This window comes from Mizuhopecten yessoensis, unplaced genomic scaffold (assembly GCF_002113885.1).
Source record: "Mizuhopecten yessoensis strain PY_sf001 unplaced genomic scaffold, ASM211388v2 scaffold10885, whole genome shotgun sequence".
Taxonomy (NCBI): domain Eukaryota; kingdom Metazoa; phylum Mollusca; class Bivalvia; order Pectinida; family Pectinidae; genus Mizuhopecten; species Mizuhopecten yessoensis.
The window spans coordinates 692,935-709,061 of NW_018408770.1; the positions used below are offsets into that span (position 1 = coordinate 692,935).

The 16,127-nt window shown below is 38.0% G+C and overlaps 1 protein-coding gene across 3 annotated transcripts in view; it reads left to right on the top strand.

Moving 5' to 3' along the window:
* The window catches only part of LOC110463269 (lipoxygenase homology domain-containing protein 1-like), an 80,651-nt gene that overhangs the window by 45,819 nt on the left and 18,705 nt on the right, over positions 1–16,127 (top strand). For all 3 annotated transcript variants that reach the window (XM_021517718.1, XM_021517720.1, XM_021517721.1), the window contains 30 exons: positions 373–524; positions 669–823; positions 1,380–1,474; positions 2,240–2,427; positions 3,108–3,200; positions 3,478–3,604; positions 4,015–4,172; positions 4,656–4,804; positions 5,502–5,620; positions 5,819–5,982; positions 6,217–6,306; positions 6,598–6,727; positions 7,189–7,337; positions 7,626–7,704; positions 7,933–8,011; positions 8,483–8,727; positions 9,085–9,248; positions 9,491–9,610; positions 9,879–10,005; positions 10,171–10,325; positions 10,424–10,581; positions 11,049–11,143; positions 11,422–11,585; positions 11,754–11,873; positions 12,048–12,180; positions 12,847–13,001; positions 13,667–13,824; positions 14,326–14,426; positions 14,814–14,977; positions 15,287–15,379. In XM_021517718.1, the coding sequence (XP_021373393.1) occupies positions 373–524; positions 669–823; positions 1,380–1,474; positions 2,240–2,427; positions 3,108–3,200; positions 3,478–3,604; positions 4,015–4,172; positions 4,656–4,804; positions 5,502–5,620; positions 5,819–5,982; positions 6,217–6,306; positions 6,598–6,727; positions 7,189–7,337; positions 7,626–7,704; positions 7,933–8,011; positions 8,483–8,727; positions 9,085–9,248; positions 9,491–9,610; positions 9,879–10,005; positions 10,171–10,325; positions 10,424–10,581; positions 11,049–11,143; positions 11,422–11,585; positions 11,754–11,873; positions 12,048–12,180; positions 12,847–13,001; positions 13,667–13,824; positions 14,326–14,426; positions 14,814–14,977; positions 15,287–15,379 (4,079 nt within the window). The remainder of the gene's footprint in view (positions 1–372; positions 525–668; positions 824–1,379; positions 1,475–2,239; positions 2,428–3,107; positions 3,201–3,477; positions 3,605–4,014; positions 4,173–4,655; positions 4,805–5,501; positions 5,621–5,818; positions 5,983–6,216; positions 6,307–6,597; positions 6,728–7,188; positions 7,338–7,625; positions 7,705–7,932; positions 8,012–8,482; positions 8,728–9,084; positions 9,249–9,490; positions 9,611–9,878; positions 10,006–10,170; positions 10,326–10,423; positions 10,582–11,048; positions 11,144–11,421; positions 11,586–11,753; positions 11,874–12,047; positions 12,181–12,846; positions 13,002–13,666; positions 13,825–14,325; positions 14,427–14,813; positions 14,978–15,286; positions 15,380–16,127) is intronic.

A 16,127-nucleotide genomic window follows, 5' to 3' on the forward strand; every position in this document is an offset into this window, starting at 1 on the left:
GCTAAGTGGACCTGTCAGGAACCTCTGCAGGGTAAGTCAGGGGCTAAGTGGACCTGTCAGGAACCTCTGCAGGGTAAGTCAGGGGCTAAGTGGACCCAAACAAAACTGTCACTGAGTAAGTTTTGAGCTTGGTGGACCTGGCCAGGCATGTCTAAAGGTTTCATTTTGCATTACGGGCCTAGATGTATCCTGAACCAGTAATCTCTGTAATGTGTTAGGCTAGGTGGACTCCAACAGGAAGCTCTACAATGTTAGCATGAGACTTGGTAGACCCAGTCAGGAATTAGAGTCTGTAATAGAATATTACAACAAATGTTGAACAAATTCAGTGATGGAATTGATTGAACTTGAAGTATTCTTATCACATTGCAGATAATGAATATACACTGTATGTTGCTACGGGAAATGAAGAACAGTCAGGTACTGAAGCTGATGTGTTCTGTGATCTGATTGGTCAGTGGGGAAACACAGGGAAAAGACTGCTGAGGAAATCCAAATCTGCTGTTCCATTTAAACAAGGCCAGGTATGAAATCTTTCTTAACATTCCTCCATGTGTACTTGTGTTGTGTTTGAATGTGATTGTTGTTATCCATATGTCAGTGAATGATGTTGTGATTTCCTTAGATTTTCTACAATCCTCATCTTGATGCTGAATGATCTGTTCCAGGTGGATGAGTTCACCATCTCTGGCCTTGACCTTGGAGAAATAAAGAAGGTTATGATTGGTCACAGTGAGAAGGGGCGTGGAAAGGGGTGGTTGTGTGCCCGGGTACTCGTCAAGTCATCACTCAACGAGGACCTGCGGATCTTCCCCTGTAACAGGTACCATTCTCTACACACGTGATTGGTCTTTGAATATTCCTGTTGGTTTGAATATGATATGTGATATGTAGAGGATTATCAGGATCCTTGATAATAAAGAAATTCAACTTCTGGACACTTTCATTATGATAGCAAAGAAATTTCAAATTCATTATTCTAAACTCCAGAACTAAATTTCAAGATTAATTAGGATTAAATTCATAGTTTAGATTGTACGTCTGCTTAATGACTAGCACATTGGCAATTCCTTGTCCAAGTTTGGATCTGTATGCAAACAAAGGTACTAAACATATCACTTTGTGACAGTGTTCCTTTGTGAGTTTGGCATAGAATCTGTGAGACCAACAGTTGTGAGTACAGCCCCTATGTGAGTTTGACATAGATTCTGTGAGACCAACAGTTGTGAGTATAGCTTCTATGTGAGTTTGACATAGATTCTGTGAGACCAACAGTTGTGAGTATAGCCCCTATGTGAGTTTGACATAGATTCTGTGAGACCAACAGTTGTGAGTATAGCCCCTATGTGAGTTTGACATAGATTATGGATGCCTTACAGATGGATGGACAGTGGATGTGAAGACCGACGTCTGGTACGAGAACTCCTACCCCTGGGGGCGATGCCCCTGACACAGTCTCCTGATGGAAAATCAGGTAAGACAGATACAGGTGTAAATGCACTAGTTGTAAGGTGTGAAGACTCCACTGAAATAGGCACAACAATGTATATAAGACATATCGACAGTCACTCTTGATCCAAGCTTTTGGGCTAAGTCCTTCATAAGCCCTTCATTAGGGATTGAATGGTCTGCACTCGTATGTCGCATCCATATTTGAAAACTTGCATTGTTTAGCATTCTCATCATGTAAACACATTCCTTCTTTATAATCTGACTCTATTGTAGGCTCATACTGGGTTGATAGATACTGACCATACAAATGCCAATTAGAATTGTTTGGTCTGATTGGATTTTAGAGGCCAAATGTCAAGATCACAGAGTTTTACAAAGTTTAATTACATGGCAATGTCTACAAAACAGGAGTTGATGTTTCTTAAATGTATATTTCCTTGTTTCAAGTTTTTAACTAAAGCAAAAAGGAAAGATTAAACCAAAGCTAACTCTGTTTATATGAGAATTGTAATTGTATGAATACATCAGTTTGTAAGTTCAAGTTGTCAGTATCTTCATAATTCAAGAGTTCCCCTCTAGATATATACATATCTGTCTGCTCCCTTAGAATATGTCATGAATAAAAATAAATGACCGTCTACAAGGGCCTTGACTTTGTCGTGACACATTCTAAGGGTTAGAGTAGTTTGGGATTGGAACCCTTTGTTTTTGAAGATGTGTAGTCAGTAGTGATATAGCCAATGACTTTGTAAAACATAAACATTAGACACTTTGTTTGTATCAACAGAGGGCCAATGGACAGTACAAGTGTGGTCAGCTGACCGTAGTCTACTGCCCAAGTCAGCAGAGGAACTGTCCAGTAAGTCTCGGTCAGTATCACTGACCGTCTACGGCAAGGACGGTGTGGAGGGACCAGTGGAACTAACAAACGAGGAACAGGAGAGATTCCTACCTGGAATGGTCAACAAGTTTCCGGTATGTTCTGTGTTATCTTCTTACTGTAGTACACACATAGTCATGTGTGATAGTAAAAGTATTTCAGTCCTAAGTGAGACCTGGAGCCATTTTATTTTATGGGGAACATTAACAGTTTTAAAAGTAACGTTATCAAGGGCTTAAACCTGGCAGAACTGAAGATGTTGATGAAATTTTAACGTCCATGCCAGGGCTTACCAGAAAAAATAAATGAACTACTCTAGTCGGACAAGCCTAATCATTTGGGATTTTACAAACAAAAAAAGGCCATAAACTTATGAAGTATTCACAAGGAACATGTACCGGTACTTCTGTTTTCTAAAATATGAATATTCATATATTTGATCCTTTAGAGATGAGATTTGTGTCTTACTTGGTAATTGTTTTATATAATTGTGGAAGGAACTAGTCTTTTAAGGGAAAAAGTGTACATAAATCTCTTAACACTGCTCATAGATCTGCTTTTATTTCAAAGGGAAACGTAATAATATATTTCTGTTGGAGTAAGTGTGTCCTTTGGGTCTCCAGCTTGTGTTTCCAGTAAGACCGTACAGATATGTGAATTTACCACAGGAAGTGTATACAGTGGTACCAATGATTACTTATACTGTAATATGTAAATTTCATTAAAATGTTGATGTTGCAATTCTGTCTTAGTCTGAAAGTTCAATTGTTCACAGGCAATTGATCTCAGTAAGGTAGGAGACCTCCACAAGATCCGTGTGAGCTCCGGTCTGGATGAGGATCCCAATCCTGTGTGGACCATCTCAAAGGTGGGTTACTCCCTTCATTGTATAGGTGTTTAATCTAAAGCCTATGTAACATAAGACAGTGTTCATTTATCTGTCAATCAAACATCCTGTTATTGAAACTGTGCCAGACTATATAATATGTATTTCTTTTCAAATGTTTCAGAATAAAAGAATTGTATGAACCACTAAAATGTTATCTTACCTAATGGAGGCTTTTGAAATGCCCACAATAGAATAAAACTCTTTTCTGCCCCCACATTTTCTCCCTGTGTACACCTGTTGTTAACTTGTGTTGCAGCTTGTACTAACTGACTCGGTGACAGAGGAACAGCTGCTGTTTGACTTCTCTGGCTGGGTTGGAGAGGAGGGTGGAGACATCAGAAAGGAACTTCCAGTCATCAAAATGGGCAAAGGATACAAACAAGGTGTGTGGTTTCCGTTCAGATTATGGGGCTACAATATACAATGTCATTATGGATTACAAACACCAAATATTGAAGTGTCCGTTTGAAAAATAGATGATTTAATATGAGGATTTAATAAAAAAAAATTGTACTGTAGCAAACATCTGTTTTCATGGTCAAAACTGATTTTAGATCAGTTGACAATGCAGCAAAGATACACGATGTCCTTACTGACTTTGACTTTTTCAATGTACTGTATTTCTGGGTTAATTTCCCTGATGACATTTAAAAAAAATCCTGGTAGCAAATCAAGTTTTAAGTTAAGTTAAAAAGATCTTTTGTTTTTATGTCAACATAAATATCAATGTTTTTAGCATTACCAACTGTATTGAGTCTGTTCCATCCCTGATTCCTGTGTTAATGTATTACAGTGGTGCCGTACTACGTCGAGGTTTACACAAGTGAAGAGGAAATGAACGCTGGGACCAAGGCCAATGTCTACCTCACACTCTACGGCCAACAGTTTGACTCCGGTCGCCGACACCTCACAAAGAGTCATACCAACAAAACCAAGTTCCAGACAGGGCAGGTAGGTCATGCTCATTTCCTTATAGGGACCACATAATTCCTTATAGGGACCACATAATTCCTTATAGGGACCACAGAATTCCTTATAGGGACCACAGAATTCCTTATAGGGACATAGGGACCACATAATTCCTTATAGGGACCACAGAATTCCTTATAGGGACCACAAAATTCCTTATAGGGACCACAGAAATCCTTATAGGGACCACAGAATTCCTTACAGGGACCACAGAATTCCTTATAGGGACCACAGAATTCCTTATAGTGACCACAGAATTCCTTGTAGGGACCACAGAATTCCTTACAGGGACCACAGAATGAAAATAGCTTCATTGTCTCTTATCATTAGCATTTTGTAATGCCCAGGGTGAACCAAATGTTTTATGTAAAAGTATAATTGAACTAATACAGAAAAATACAAAAAAAATACACGCGATTTGAAATTTTGGATAAGTTTTGAAAACAAAACTGTTTACTTTTATAGGTGGACATATTCCGACTAGAAGCAGTCGACCTTGGGGAGCTGGCCAAGGTTGTCGTGGAGAAGGGACCTGGTGACCCCTGGCTCCTGGAAAAGGCCACCGTGAAGGCCGGAGAATTTAAGAATATAGAATATATATTTGATTATAACAAGTAAGTTATTCATATTTTGAAATCTGAAATAATGTTTACAGGATATTTAATAGTGACAGGGAAATTTGAGGCATAGCACAAAGATGATTTTAAATTATGCTGCTGTCAGGTTTAAAGACAGTTGTAGACAAAGAGAATATGGAGAGGGTATCACGCTGTCTGTCCGTCTGTTGTTCATCACTCAAATTATGAGTTTGGATGGACCAAGCTTGCTACATTATTTGTGTAATTGTTTTGTTATTTGTGGAACTAGGGTACCTGGTATAACTCGAAAAATCACATTACTTTAAGGTCACAATCATTATTGTATATTTTTGGGTTTTCTGCCATATGCAAGTTTTATAGAGCCACTGGTTTATCAATAGAATTTTATTTTTTATATTATTGATTTTTTATGTCACTAAGTTAATATAACTGTTGTATTGAATAAAAAAAAGTGTTGTTTGTTGATTCTGAGGTCAGAGATAATGATGATAGTGTCTTTTATATAATTAAATCTGCTTTACAACATGATCTTTAGATATTTTTTATAGATTCCATATAATTTGTTTTGATGGTCAAGGTCATAGTAATTGCAAATCATGTTCTAATGGAGAGGCATTTTCTTGCCATAATGATAGTTAAATCTAGTTTATTTTTGAGTGGTATTTTATCATGCGTGATGACGATGTACTATGATGTCTGTCTCCTGTTGTAGATGGGTCGGTACCAAGGAGGAAAAGGACAAGGAAGCCGAGGTCAATATACGCATCACCAAAGTGGAGCCAAGCACTGTGGTGCTACCTTACGGGGTCGACTATAATCCCACTGTGTCAAGTGAGTACTCAGGTCAAGGTCATCATAATCCCATTGAATCAAGTGCAGAATAGGGTGAAGGTCATATGGTTTGCTATAAAAGTAAACAGGCAATTATTGATTGTAATTGGGTTGGGGAGTACCATTATTTTTATTTTACTAGTGTTCATTCTTGTTAATATGAAAGATTTTTTTATTTTTATTTTAAATGATTTTTAGAGGGATCATGGACTGTGGAAACTGAGACTGGTGGACAGAAGGGTGGAGACTCTGCCTCTGATATCGTCATGGTGATGTGTGGAGACAAGGGGGAGGCCCGTCCCACACTTCTTAAGTCCACACGGGACAATGCCTTCCAGATAGGAATGACCGACACTTGTAAGGTAAGGAATGAAAGTTATGGTAGGCATGACTGACTCTGGTAAGGTAAGGGGAGGTTATTTTACTTGGTATGACTGATATAAGGGGAAATTATCAAAAATTATCAAAAAGTTGGATTTGAAGACATTTTTTTGACAATGGGAGGCAAACAGAAGAATTCTGTTATCACTGTATTTTTAGGTATTGATTAACATGATATAGTGGATTTCTATAATCTAAAGCTAAATGTCTTTCAGTTGACATTGTCGGATGATATTGGAGAGCTGTACAAAGTGAGGATAGGTTTTCAGGACAACTCACAACCTAAAGGCTGGTATCTACGCAAGGTAATATATCTTATTCTACGAAAAAATTAGGTTTGCTTTGGGGGGGAAATTTTTTTTATTTCTATATACTGAAATGTCATTAATCAGCAGGTCAGGTGTCTTAAAAAACACTGTTATTGTAGTATTATTATCTTCAATAAGTGTCATAAGTTAAAACAGATGTTATTCAAGATCTGCTGCTTGTTTTCCATCACAATTTTCATTGTATACTTGTAAAGATAGTTTGAAGTCACAGCGTATTTTAATGTGTTAAAACCATACCCTTAATACAATGTTTATGATTGTATTCAGATAAAATGTGAGGATAACGACACCGGTGACATTTTTACTTACGAACTCAATGATTGGGTGACAGTGGATGACAAACTGGATGGCTGGAGGGAGTTCCCAGTGGTGTGGCCGGCCATACTGGTACCACAAGGTAAACACTTGTCTATATGTGTAGATTTATATGTGATGTCAGTTAAGATTTTTTTTTACAATGAAACAAGGTTAGAATTGTTCGTACAGAGAAGCGTTTTCTCAGCTCAAACAGAAACAAACTGAAACATTGTGATAATGTTCATATGAAATTTCAAGATCCTGTTTATCCCATAACAAAGATTTTATGCTAATAATCTCAATGTTTTCAACTATGTCATATCAAAGTCTGTGACATTATCCTATTATCCTAATTGTGATGTCACAAGGTAAAACTACTTGTTATGTAATTGCTGTGTAATAGAAGTGGTCAGGTAGGTCATGTGACCTGATGTGGTATTTTGATTAGTTAGACTATATCATGTGACCTACTATGGTATTTTAATTGGTTTGTCTATATCATGTGACCTACTATGGTATTTTGATTGGTTGGACTATATCATTTGACCTACTGTGTTGCAGTGATGCGGTACCAGGTGTATGTACACCTTGGACAGGTCCGCAAACCAGTAGAGGATGTGTATATCTACCTGTACGGGGACAGGGGTGGCACCGGCAAACGCAGCCTCAAACATTCACTGTCCAACACCGACAAGTTCCAACATAACCAGGTAAGTAAACCATTGTCTACATCAATCTTAGGATTAGAATGTATTTGCAGTGATATTTAACATACTATTTCTTACATGTACTTATATGAGTGCTCTCAGTTGTTGTGGCCACCATAATAGACAACGGAGGATCTATATCTATCCTTTTTGGGTTCTTTTTCTACCCTGGTATTTTGAAATATGTAAATAATTTTTTAATTGAAGTATTTAATGTTTGAACCGCACAATCCTGCTGAGGAATGTTCAATGATATCATTACCATATCAAGGTCATTTTATTATTGTGTAGGTTGACCAGTTTGAGGTCGAGGCCGTATCCCTGGGAGATCTACAGAAGGTCACCATAGGTCATGGTACACTGGTTGAAGGTGAGTAGTCTCTGTCCCGGGTGAGATACTTTGTACTGGAGTATTAACAACCATATTTAATCTCCAAACTGTCTTTTCTTCTTTATTATTAAATATAAATTTATATGCAATTATGTTATTGTACACATGATGTGTGCAATGGAATTTTTTTGTATTGTAGAAAAATCATTTATAAACTTACTGGTTTGTGATACATCACCTTTCTACAATTTCTATATTGTGTTTCAGGTTCTGGCTGGTTCCTTAAGAAGGTTGTTGTCATGGAATCGGATGAGACTATTGAGGAGGCTGTCTTTACATGTAATCGGTATGTGCTGAGTTCTCTTGAATATGTCATTTTGTCATTTCTGGGCAGATGTTTTTAGATTGGTTCTTGCAGTCTTTCCATAAATTTTAGTGAAGTTGTAAAAGATGTTTATAGACATGATGTTATAACCTGCCTTGATTACAACATTAGTAGAGAAATTGTTCGTAAATATGTGTCTGTCAAAGTTCAATTGCACACAACTATAGGCCTACATTTGTTGTGAAATCCTTGTACATATATTAGGAAAATAATCAAATTAAATTATTTTGATATGGTAATTGTTAGCAGAGTAAATGCCCTTTCGTAAAAGTAGCTGTACTGGACTTACATAAACAGGTCGTAGATGTGTTGTGAAGTTTGCTCACTTCTTTAGGACACACATCCTTAAATGACCTTAGAAGTTTATAGGACGTTAAACAAAATAAAACTAATCTTTAGGACACAAATTACCTGAACAGTAACATGTTACAGATGGCTGGATACAGGCGAGGAGGACGGTAAGGTTGAGAGGACTCTGTACATCACGGAAGGATCCGTCCACAGCCCTTCTCCTGTACCTGTGGTTGCCCCAGTCATTCAGGAGAAGGTTGATAGTCCTAAACCTGAATCAGAGAAGGGAGATAACTCTAGTCCAAAACCAGACACTCCAGAACCGGAACAAACAGAACAGGAGGTCAAGAAATCTCCTACACCTCCTCCTCCACCTCCTCCTAAAGGTAAATTTCAATCACCATTATTTTCCTTTTGGATATGAACCCATCATTCATGTTATGTGTTGAGCTAATGGAGTCTAAATCTTGTACAGTAAAATGAGTACAGACTTACTCCCAAGTATATAAATTGTATATGGATGTATGTGACAGCCACACAAAGGTTTTGTCATTAGAATAAGAAATGGTAACATCAACCTTATCTTCTGTTTATCATGATTAAACACCTTGGAAGTAGTAGGATATATAATTTAGAAACATAGACAATAAAATAGGAGTAAAGATGATGTTTGTTTAGACTATCCATTACATCATCTGGTTCAGATTCTTTTACATATTGCCTTTTTAAATGTTCATCCACAGGAAACCCTTGGTCAGTTACTACAGTGACAGGGTCAGAGAGTGGACAAGGTACGGTGGCTGCGATGGCCTTGGTTGTCTATGGAGACAAGGGTCACAGTGAACCAGTAGTCATTGGGGAAGACCCAGACTTCAGATTCTACGAGGGGAAGACAGACGAACATGAGGTATAGTTATAACTGAATTTTTTGAAATTTTGGGCAGCAATTTAGGGTAGTTAAAGCATGTCACAAGAGGTGCTTTGAGGCTTTCCGATGTGTAATGCTTTTTTAAAAGATAACGAATAATGTGTTATTTCATTGAAATTTTAAGGAGGAAAAAAAAAGATAAATCTATAAATTAAAAATTATCTGGGTTGGAATAGTACATGTATGATGGTGTATTTGACTTCATAATTTGGAACTGACAGGTGAGGATGGAAGCAGAGGTGGGAGTGGTCTACAAGGTCCGGGTGGGGTTCCATGGCCAGGAGCACGACCTCTCTTGGTACGAGGATAGTGCTACAGCCCCCTCCTGGTTTGCAGAGGAGGTAAGATTTCAAAATAAAAAGTGAACTTATGAACTTACACTGGGTAATTTTGATTGATAGAGTTATTTTGATGTGACAAAAGAAAAATGAAATGACATGGAAGAATAATTTTGTCAACCAATCTATTCTAGCTCTTTGACATTGTGAGAAATGTTGACAGCATCTACAATGTAATATTATTAACAAAGACTGAATTGTGTTCTTTCATTGACCAGGTTGGTAAGTTAATTTTCTATGTGGTCTACACAATGTACATTGACCCTTACAGATCAAACTGACCAACTTGACCAGTAATGAGGTATACACATTTGATTCCAAATCCTGGGTGAAGTTGGATGGAAAAGACGACTTCTGGAGAGAGTTTCCAGTCAAACAGGAGAAGGATGAACTCTCAGGTAAACAACAAATAAACAGTACATTTATTACAGTGTCAGAGAAGTTATTGAATGGCATATGAAATATAAACACAAACCTGACATTGATGTGATCTCTATGGCCACACAATAGGCCAGTTGAAGTGTTAAAGTTCTCTGTAAATGACGAGAAGTTTTTGTTTGCAGTGAAGCAGTATTATGTGCAGGTTTACACTGGAGACAAGTTTAAGGCTGGCACTGATGCCAACGTGTTCCTACAGTTGTTTGGAGCGCGAGGTGACACCGGCAGACGAATGCTCCTCACATCCAGGAACAATGCCAACAAGTTTGAGCAAGGATCGGTATGTTTAAATCATGTTTTCTATTTTTAAATTTGAATCAAGACTTTTCTTTCAATGTTTCATATTACTTATGATGACTGTTCTTTTTGAAATTTTAGGTGGATATTTTTGAAATTGAAGCAGTTGACCTTGATAACCTTACAAAGGTCAAGGTTGGTCATGATGGATCTAATGCAGGATCAGGGTGGTACCTGGACAAAGTGGTGGTGAGGGAATTTGAGTCGGCCAAGGAGAGTTTTGTGTTCCAATGTGACAAGTAAGGTTTATACTTTACTATGTTCGCTAGATCTATAATTTAGGGCAACATTGATCTATAGGCATTGAAATAAAGCACAGTCTGGACATTTAGTCTAGTTGCCCAAACTGATGCTGACCTTAACTTAGAATTAGTTACACTTTTGATATTGTGAACTTCATCATTTAACAGTATTTTTTATCGCTATTATTCTTTTAGAACCTTTTATCTTTAAACCATGATTTGTTTTAATAATAACTGACTCGGGTGCAAAAATGTTGGCAGAAAAAAAAAGTGCTTTCCATGAAATTGTATAAAATTACTCGCAAACATAATAATTTATGTTTTGATGTGTGATGTATTCTACTTAACCTTGACATTTACCTACATACAGACAGTATGATATATGAACTTGACATTGAGCTATATACAGTATGTTATAAAGCCAGGATATTGAGCTACATAAATGACCTTGACCTTGTTTACAGATGGCTGGACACTGGAGAAGATGACCAGGAGATTGTGCGGGAACTAACCTTGACAGAAGTGGCTATTGAGGAGGAAAAGCCCCCATCTCCTAAAGGTTCAAGTTACCACCTTCTCATGTGAAATGTTCTTATTTTGCTAGGATAAAAAAACTTTTCTTTATAAATTGTACTTATTTGTAAGAATATAGCATCCACTGATAGACAAGAGCCAGTGTTTTGTATTGCTGGTTTATGTTATAGCTGGTTTATGTTATAGCTGGTTTATGTTATAGCAGGTTTATGTTATAGCTGGTCTATGTTATAGCTGCTGCTCCTGTTATATTCTAAACTTATGTCATATCCTTGAGACCTTGTATTTCCTCTGTTGTAACAGGTGTCCCCTGGAAGATTTGCACTGTGACTGGTGAGGAGGCTGGACAGGGCACAGGGTCAGCTGCTGTTGTGGTCATTTATGGCAGCAAAGGTCAAACTGACCCCAAGGTCATAGGGGAGAGTGAGGAATTCAGATTTGAAATGGGAAAAACAGATGAATTTAAGGTATGGAAAATCTTTTCATTATTTCAGAATATTACCCGGTAATCTATTTGATATGATCTAAGCTATTGTAATTGCAAATATTAAATTGAATTTTTATTTAAAATAAAGTTAAACTGCGTTCTAAACAAGTAATTATGGATAATTGCAATGCTTTGTATTGCTGTTCAGGTGCATGTGGAGGAGGACATTGGGGAGGTGTACAAGGTCAGGGTCGGTTTCCATAGCTCTGAACATGATCTGATGTGGTACGAAAGTCCAGACAGTGCTCCATCCTGGTTCCTGAAACAGGTATTTGACCAGTTTCTGCATTTTGTAATTACTTGTGGTTAATTCAATTTTTGCAGATAAAAAAAAAACATGTTGGAAGACTCATTCCACAGGGTTTATTGTTATCAGAAAGTTATACAATCTTATTGTGTTATTGTTGTAATTTTACATGAATAGAATTTATTTTCTTTTTAGATGACCTTGACAAATATGAAGTCTGATGTGACTTTGACCTTCCCTGGTGACCAGTGGATAAAGTTGGATGGCTTCAATGACTACTGGAAGGAGTTTGCTGTGAAGGCAGACTCAGCAGAGGACCAGCTTACAGGTAGGTCAAGGCTGACTCAGCAGATAACGAGCTTACAGGTTAAGGTCAAGGCTGACTCAGCAGAAAACCAGCTTACAGGTAGGGCAAGGCTGACTCAGCTGATAACCAGCTTACAGGTAAAGGTCGAGGCTGACTCAGCACATAACCAGCTTACAGGTAGGTCAAGGCTGACTCAGCTGAGGACCAGCTTACAGGTAGGTCAAGGCTGACTCAGCAGATAACCAGCTTATAATACAGGTAGGTCAAGGCTGACTCAGCAGATAGCAAGCTTACAGGTAAAGGTCAAGGCTGACTCAGCAGAGGATCAGCTTACAGGTAAAGGTCAAGGCTGACTCAGCAGAGAATCAGATTAAAAGTAAAAGTCAAGGCTAAATAAAGGACCAGCTTATAGGTAGATCAAGACTGAATAGATAGAATACCATTACAGGTAAAGGTCAAGGCTGGTAGAGGACAAGGTAGACTTGTAAAAAATGTTGTTTTTGCAAAATACATAAAGTATCCTAAATTGTCAACAAGGAATCACTAATGAGTGAAGACCACTATAATTTGACTTTTAATTAGGAATCTTAAGACATAAATATTTATTTGCTGCAACCCAAAATTGTACCCTTTCCTCATAGATTTATTATTGATTGTGTAGTGTTTATTTCTCTTCCATTGTTACAGGGAAGACATACAGTCTGGAGGTCCACACAGGGGACAAGTTCCAGGCAGGAACGGACGCCAATGTGTTTGTGGAGCTGTTTGGTGAGCGAGGCAACACTGGCCGTCGACGTCTCCTCACATCCAGGAACAATGCCAACAAGTTTGAGCAGGGGGCAGTATGTACTTCTTGTTTTCACCAAATTGGAATCTTATCATGTCCAGTATAATGGTAATTCAATATGTGTTAATATACAGTTCGCCGAGGGAAATAGGCATGGTCAAGGGACACCAGAAACTTGCTATATCCCTCAATCCCATACTTTAACCGTTTTATTATACCGACACACACTGGGGAGATAGTTTTAACAAGAAAATATCTGTTAACCATAAGCTGTATAGCTTCATGTCCCAACTACCTAGACTGGACAAAATCTTGACAGCGCCATAACTGAAGAAGGCACATTCGGTAGCAAGCTCCGCCCACCTCGCGCATCGCTTCCAAGTTCAGTAACAAGCTCCGCCCACCTCTCGCCTGATTGGCTCGGCGGAAACCCCTGCGAGTGTTGGTGTGTTTTAGTTCAGAAGGTGTGTTTTAGTTCCCAGACTAACACACTGGACTAAAACTTGGTCAGGCAAAAGTGGGGATATATTCGATTTAACTAATTACTTTTATATAGTGTAAATAAAGTAGAGGTATATTAATTGTAGATAAAGTAGAATTTTATTTTGAAACTGGAATAATGAGCTTTCAAGTTTGACGAAACAGTTCAATTTATCAGAGAAGAAGAGATGTCAGATCATGATACTACTGGCTAGTACTGATACTGGGTTTGTCTTACAGAGGGATCTATTTGAAGTAGAGGCTGTTGACCTTGGGAAACTGACCAAGGTCGTCGTTGGTCATGACGGTGAGAACCCTGGTTCAGGATGGTACCTGGACAATGTGACCGTCTCGGTGTCAGATAAACCCACCCACAAGTTCATCTTTAAGTGTGAAAAGTAAGTGAAGTCATGGCATGTTTTGATATAAAATGATCTGTTGAAAATCATAAATAACTCAAAACTGTACAAATTAGTGATGCTATACTGCTAATGGTATTTGATAACGATCAACTGTTGGGTTTAGAGTGGTTGAGTTTAAATGTGTTAGCTGCTACACTTTCAACTCCCTAGATTAAAGATACTACATGGATTTAATCTAAACTTTATCGATTTTATAACAACTATGAAACAAGTTTATCAATTTATATAAATCATTCATGTTGGCCTTGATTATTATCTTTAAAAAGTGTCTTGAAATAATATTTTTTATCTCTGGTCAACTCTAGGTAGAAATTAGTTCAATTATTATATCCTGTAACATCAAATGAAATATAAATGAATAGCAGTCGCAAAGATACCTTCAAAAAGATCTTATTGGTCTTTAAAAGAATGTTTACGTTTATTGCTGTATTTCGTGGGATTAGTAGCAGTGTAAGTAACAAGATTGTTTTATTTCAGATGGTTGGATGTAGGAGAAGATGACGCAGTGATTGTGCGGGACCTACCCCTCACCAACGAGGAGGAGGTGCAGGAGGAGGCACCCAAACAACCTCCTAAGGGTGAGCAAGTAATCAGATTGGTTCCCATAGAAACCTGATTTCCTGCTGAAACAGGAAGTTTCATATATGCTGAGTACTGTTCTAGATATTCATTGAATCTCAAGAATAGGAAATAAAACTTGTTTGTCTTTTTAAATATGGACTTAACCAACAGTGTTTTCTGTTAAGTAGTTTGTATGTTCAAGTTCTAGGAACCATGAAAAAAATATCTTGAGATAACAAACAACAGGGCCAAAAACAACTTAAAATGACTAGATATTTTAGATCCTTCAAGTTTCTGATAAAAAAATATATGTATAATTTCACATGTGTAAATTCACATTTTAAATGTGTAGCAGTTAATCTATGCTCACAAAAGAATGATTGTGAGAATGTTTGTTTTAACAGAGGGTGATTTCCGTGTCTTCATCATTACGGGGAGGGAACCCAAGTCAGCGACCACTGCCCAAGTGACCTTGACAGTGTATGGAGATGCTGGGAACTCTGGACCGCTCCAGCTTGGTAAAGCTGACAGTGGACAGTTCCAAGTGGGACAGACAGACGAATTTGATGTATGTTTATCAGTTGTATTATGGCAGTCATAGGACATGTATTTCAGCCATTTTAAGGCTGTAAATTGACTTTTGTAAAGTTGGAATAGAATACCTTAGGACGAACATATGGAATAATATAAGTCTAGATAATGCATCCAGAATGATACACCTTAGAAACTTTATCAATGCAGTTTTATCAATAAGCTTTTGGCCATTATTACTCAAACCAGGTCAATAGATCCTAGATAGACCTCACCTGAAGTCTATTGTTGTATATGATGATTACCAGGTGTATTAGTCAGTGACCATGCCACATACTTGTTGTAGATCTCTCTGGACCCAGAGGACCTCGGGGAGTTCCGTAAGATACGTGTGGAGCACGACAATTCAGGCTCAGATCCTGCCTGGTGGCTAGACAAGGTTAGTGCTTTGTTGAAGAAGTGACAATTCTGCAATGTCAATGTCAGCGAACATAGCAGTGCAACGTGTTCTGTTTGTCTGAGAAAGAATTACAGGTTAAAGTCCTTTTAAAGAAAGTATCTATAGTAATTTTTGGTGTTTTGTGGATTCATTACATGAAGATGTCATATTATTACAGAAAACCTTCGAAAAATTGAAACCTTTTTTAATCAGGAAGTTGCAGTAAACAGACATTTGGGAACCTGTGTAGTCCTCCATGGTCATGAGATATAACCCTGTGTTCCCAGTTAATCCTCCATGACCTTGTGATACAACACAGTGACTTGTTCTCTAGGTAATCCTCCATGACCTTGTGATACAACACAGTGACTTGTTCTGTAGGTTTTGTTCTCCATGACCTTGTGATACGACACAGTGACTAGTTCTGTAGTTAATCCTCCATGACCTTGTGATAGGACACGGTGACTTGTTCTCTAGGTAATCCTCCATGACCTTGTGATAGGACACGGTGACTTGTTCTCTAGGTAATCCTCCATGACCTTGTGATACAACACGGTGACTTGTTCTCTAGGTAATCCTTCATGACCTTGTGATAGGACACGGTGACTAGTTCTGTATGTAATCCTCCATGACCTTGTGATACAACACGGTGTCTTGTTCTCTAGGTAACCTCCATGACCTTGTGATAGGACACGGTGTCTTGTTCTCAAGGTAATCCTCCATGACCTTGTGATAGGACACGGTGACT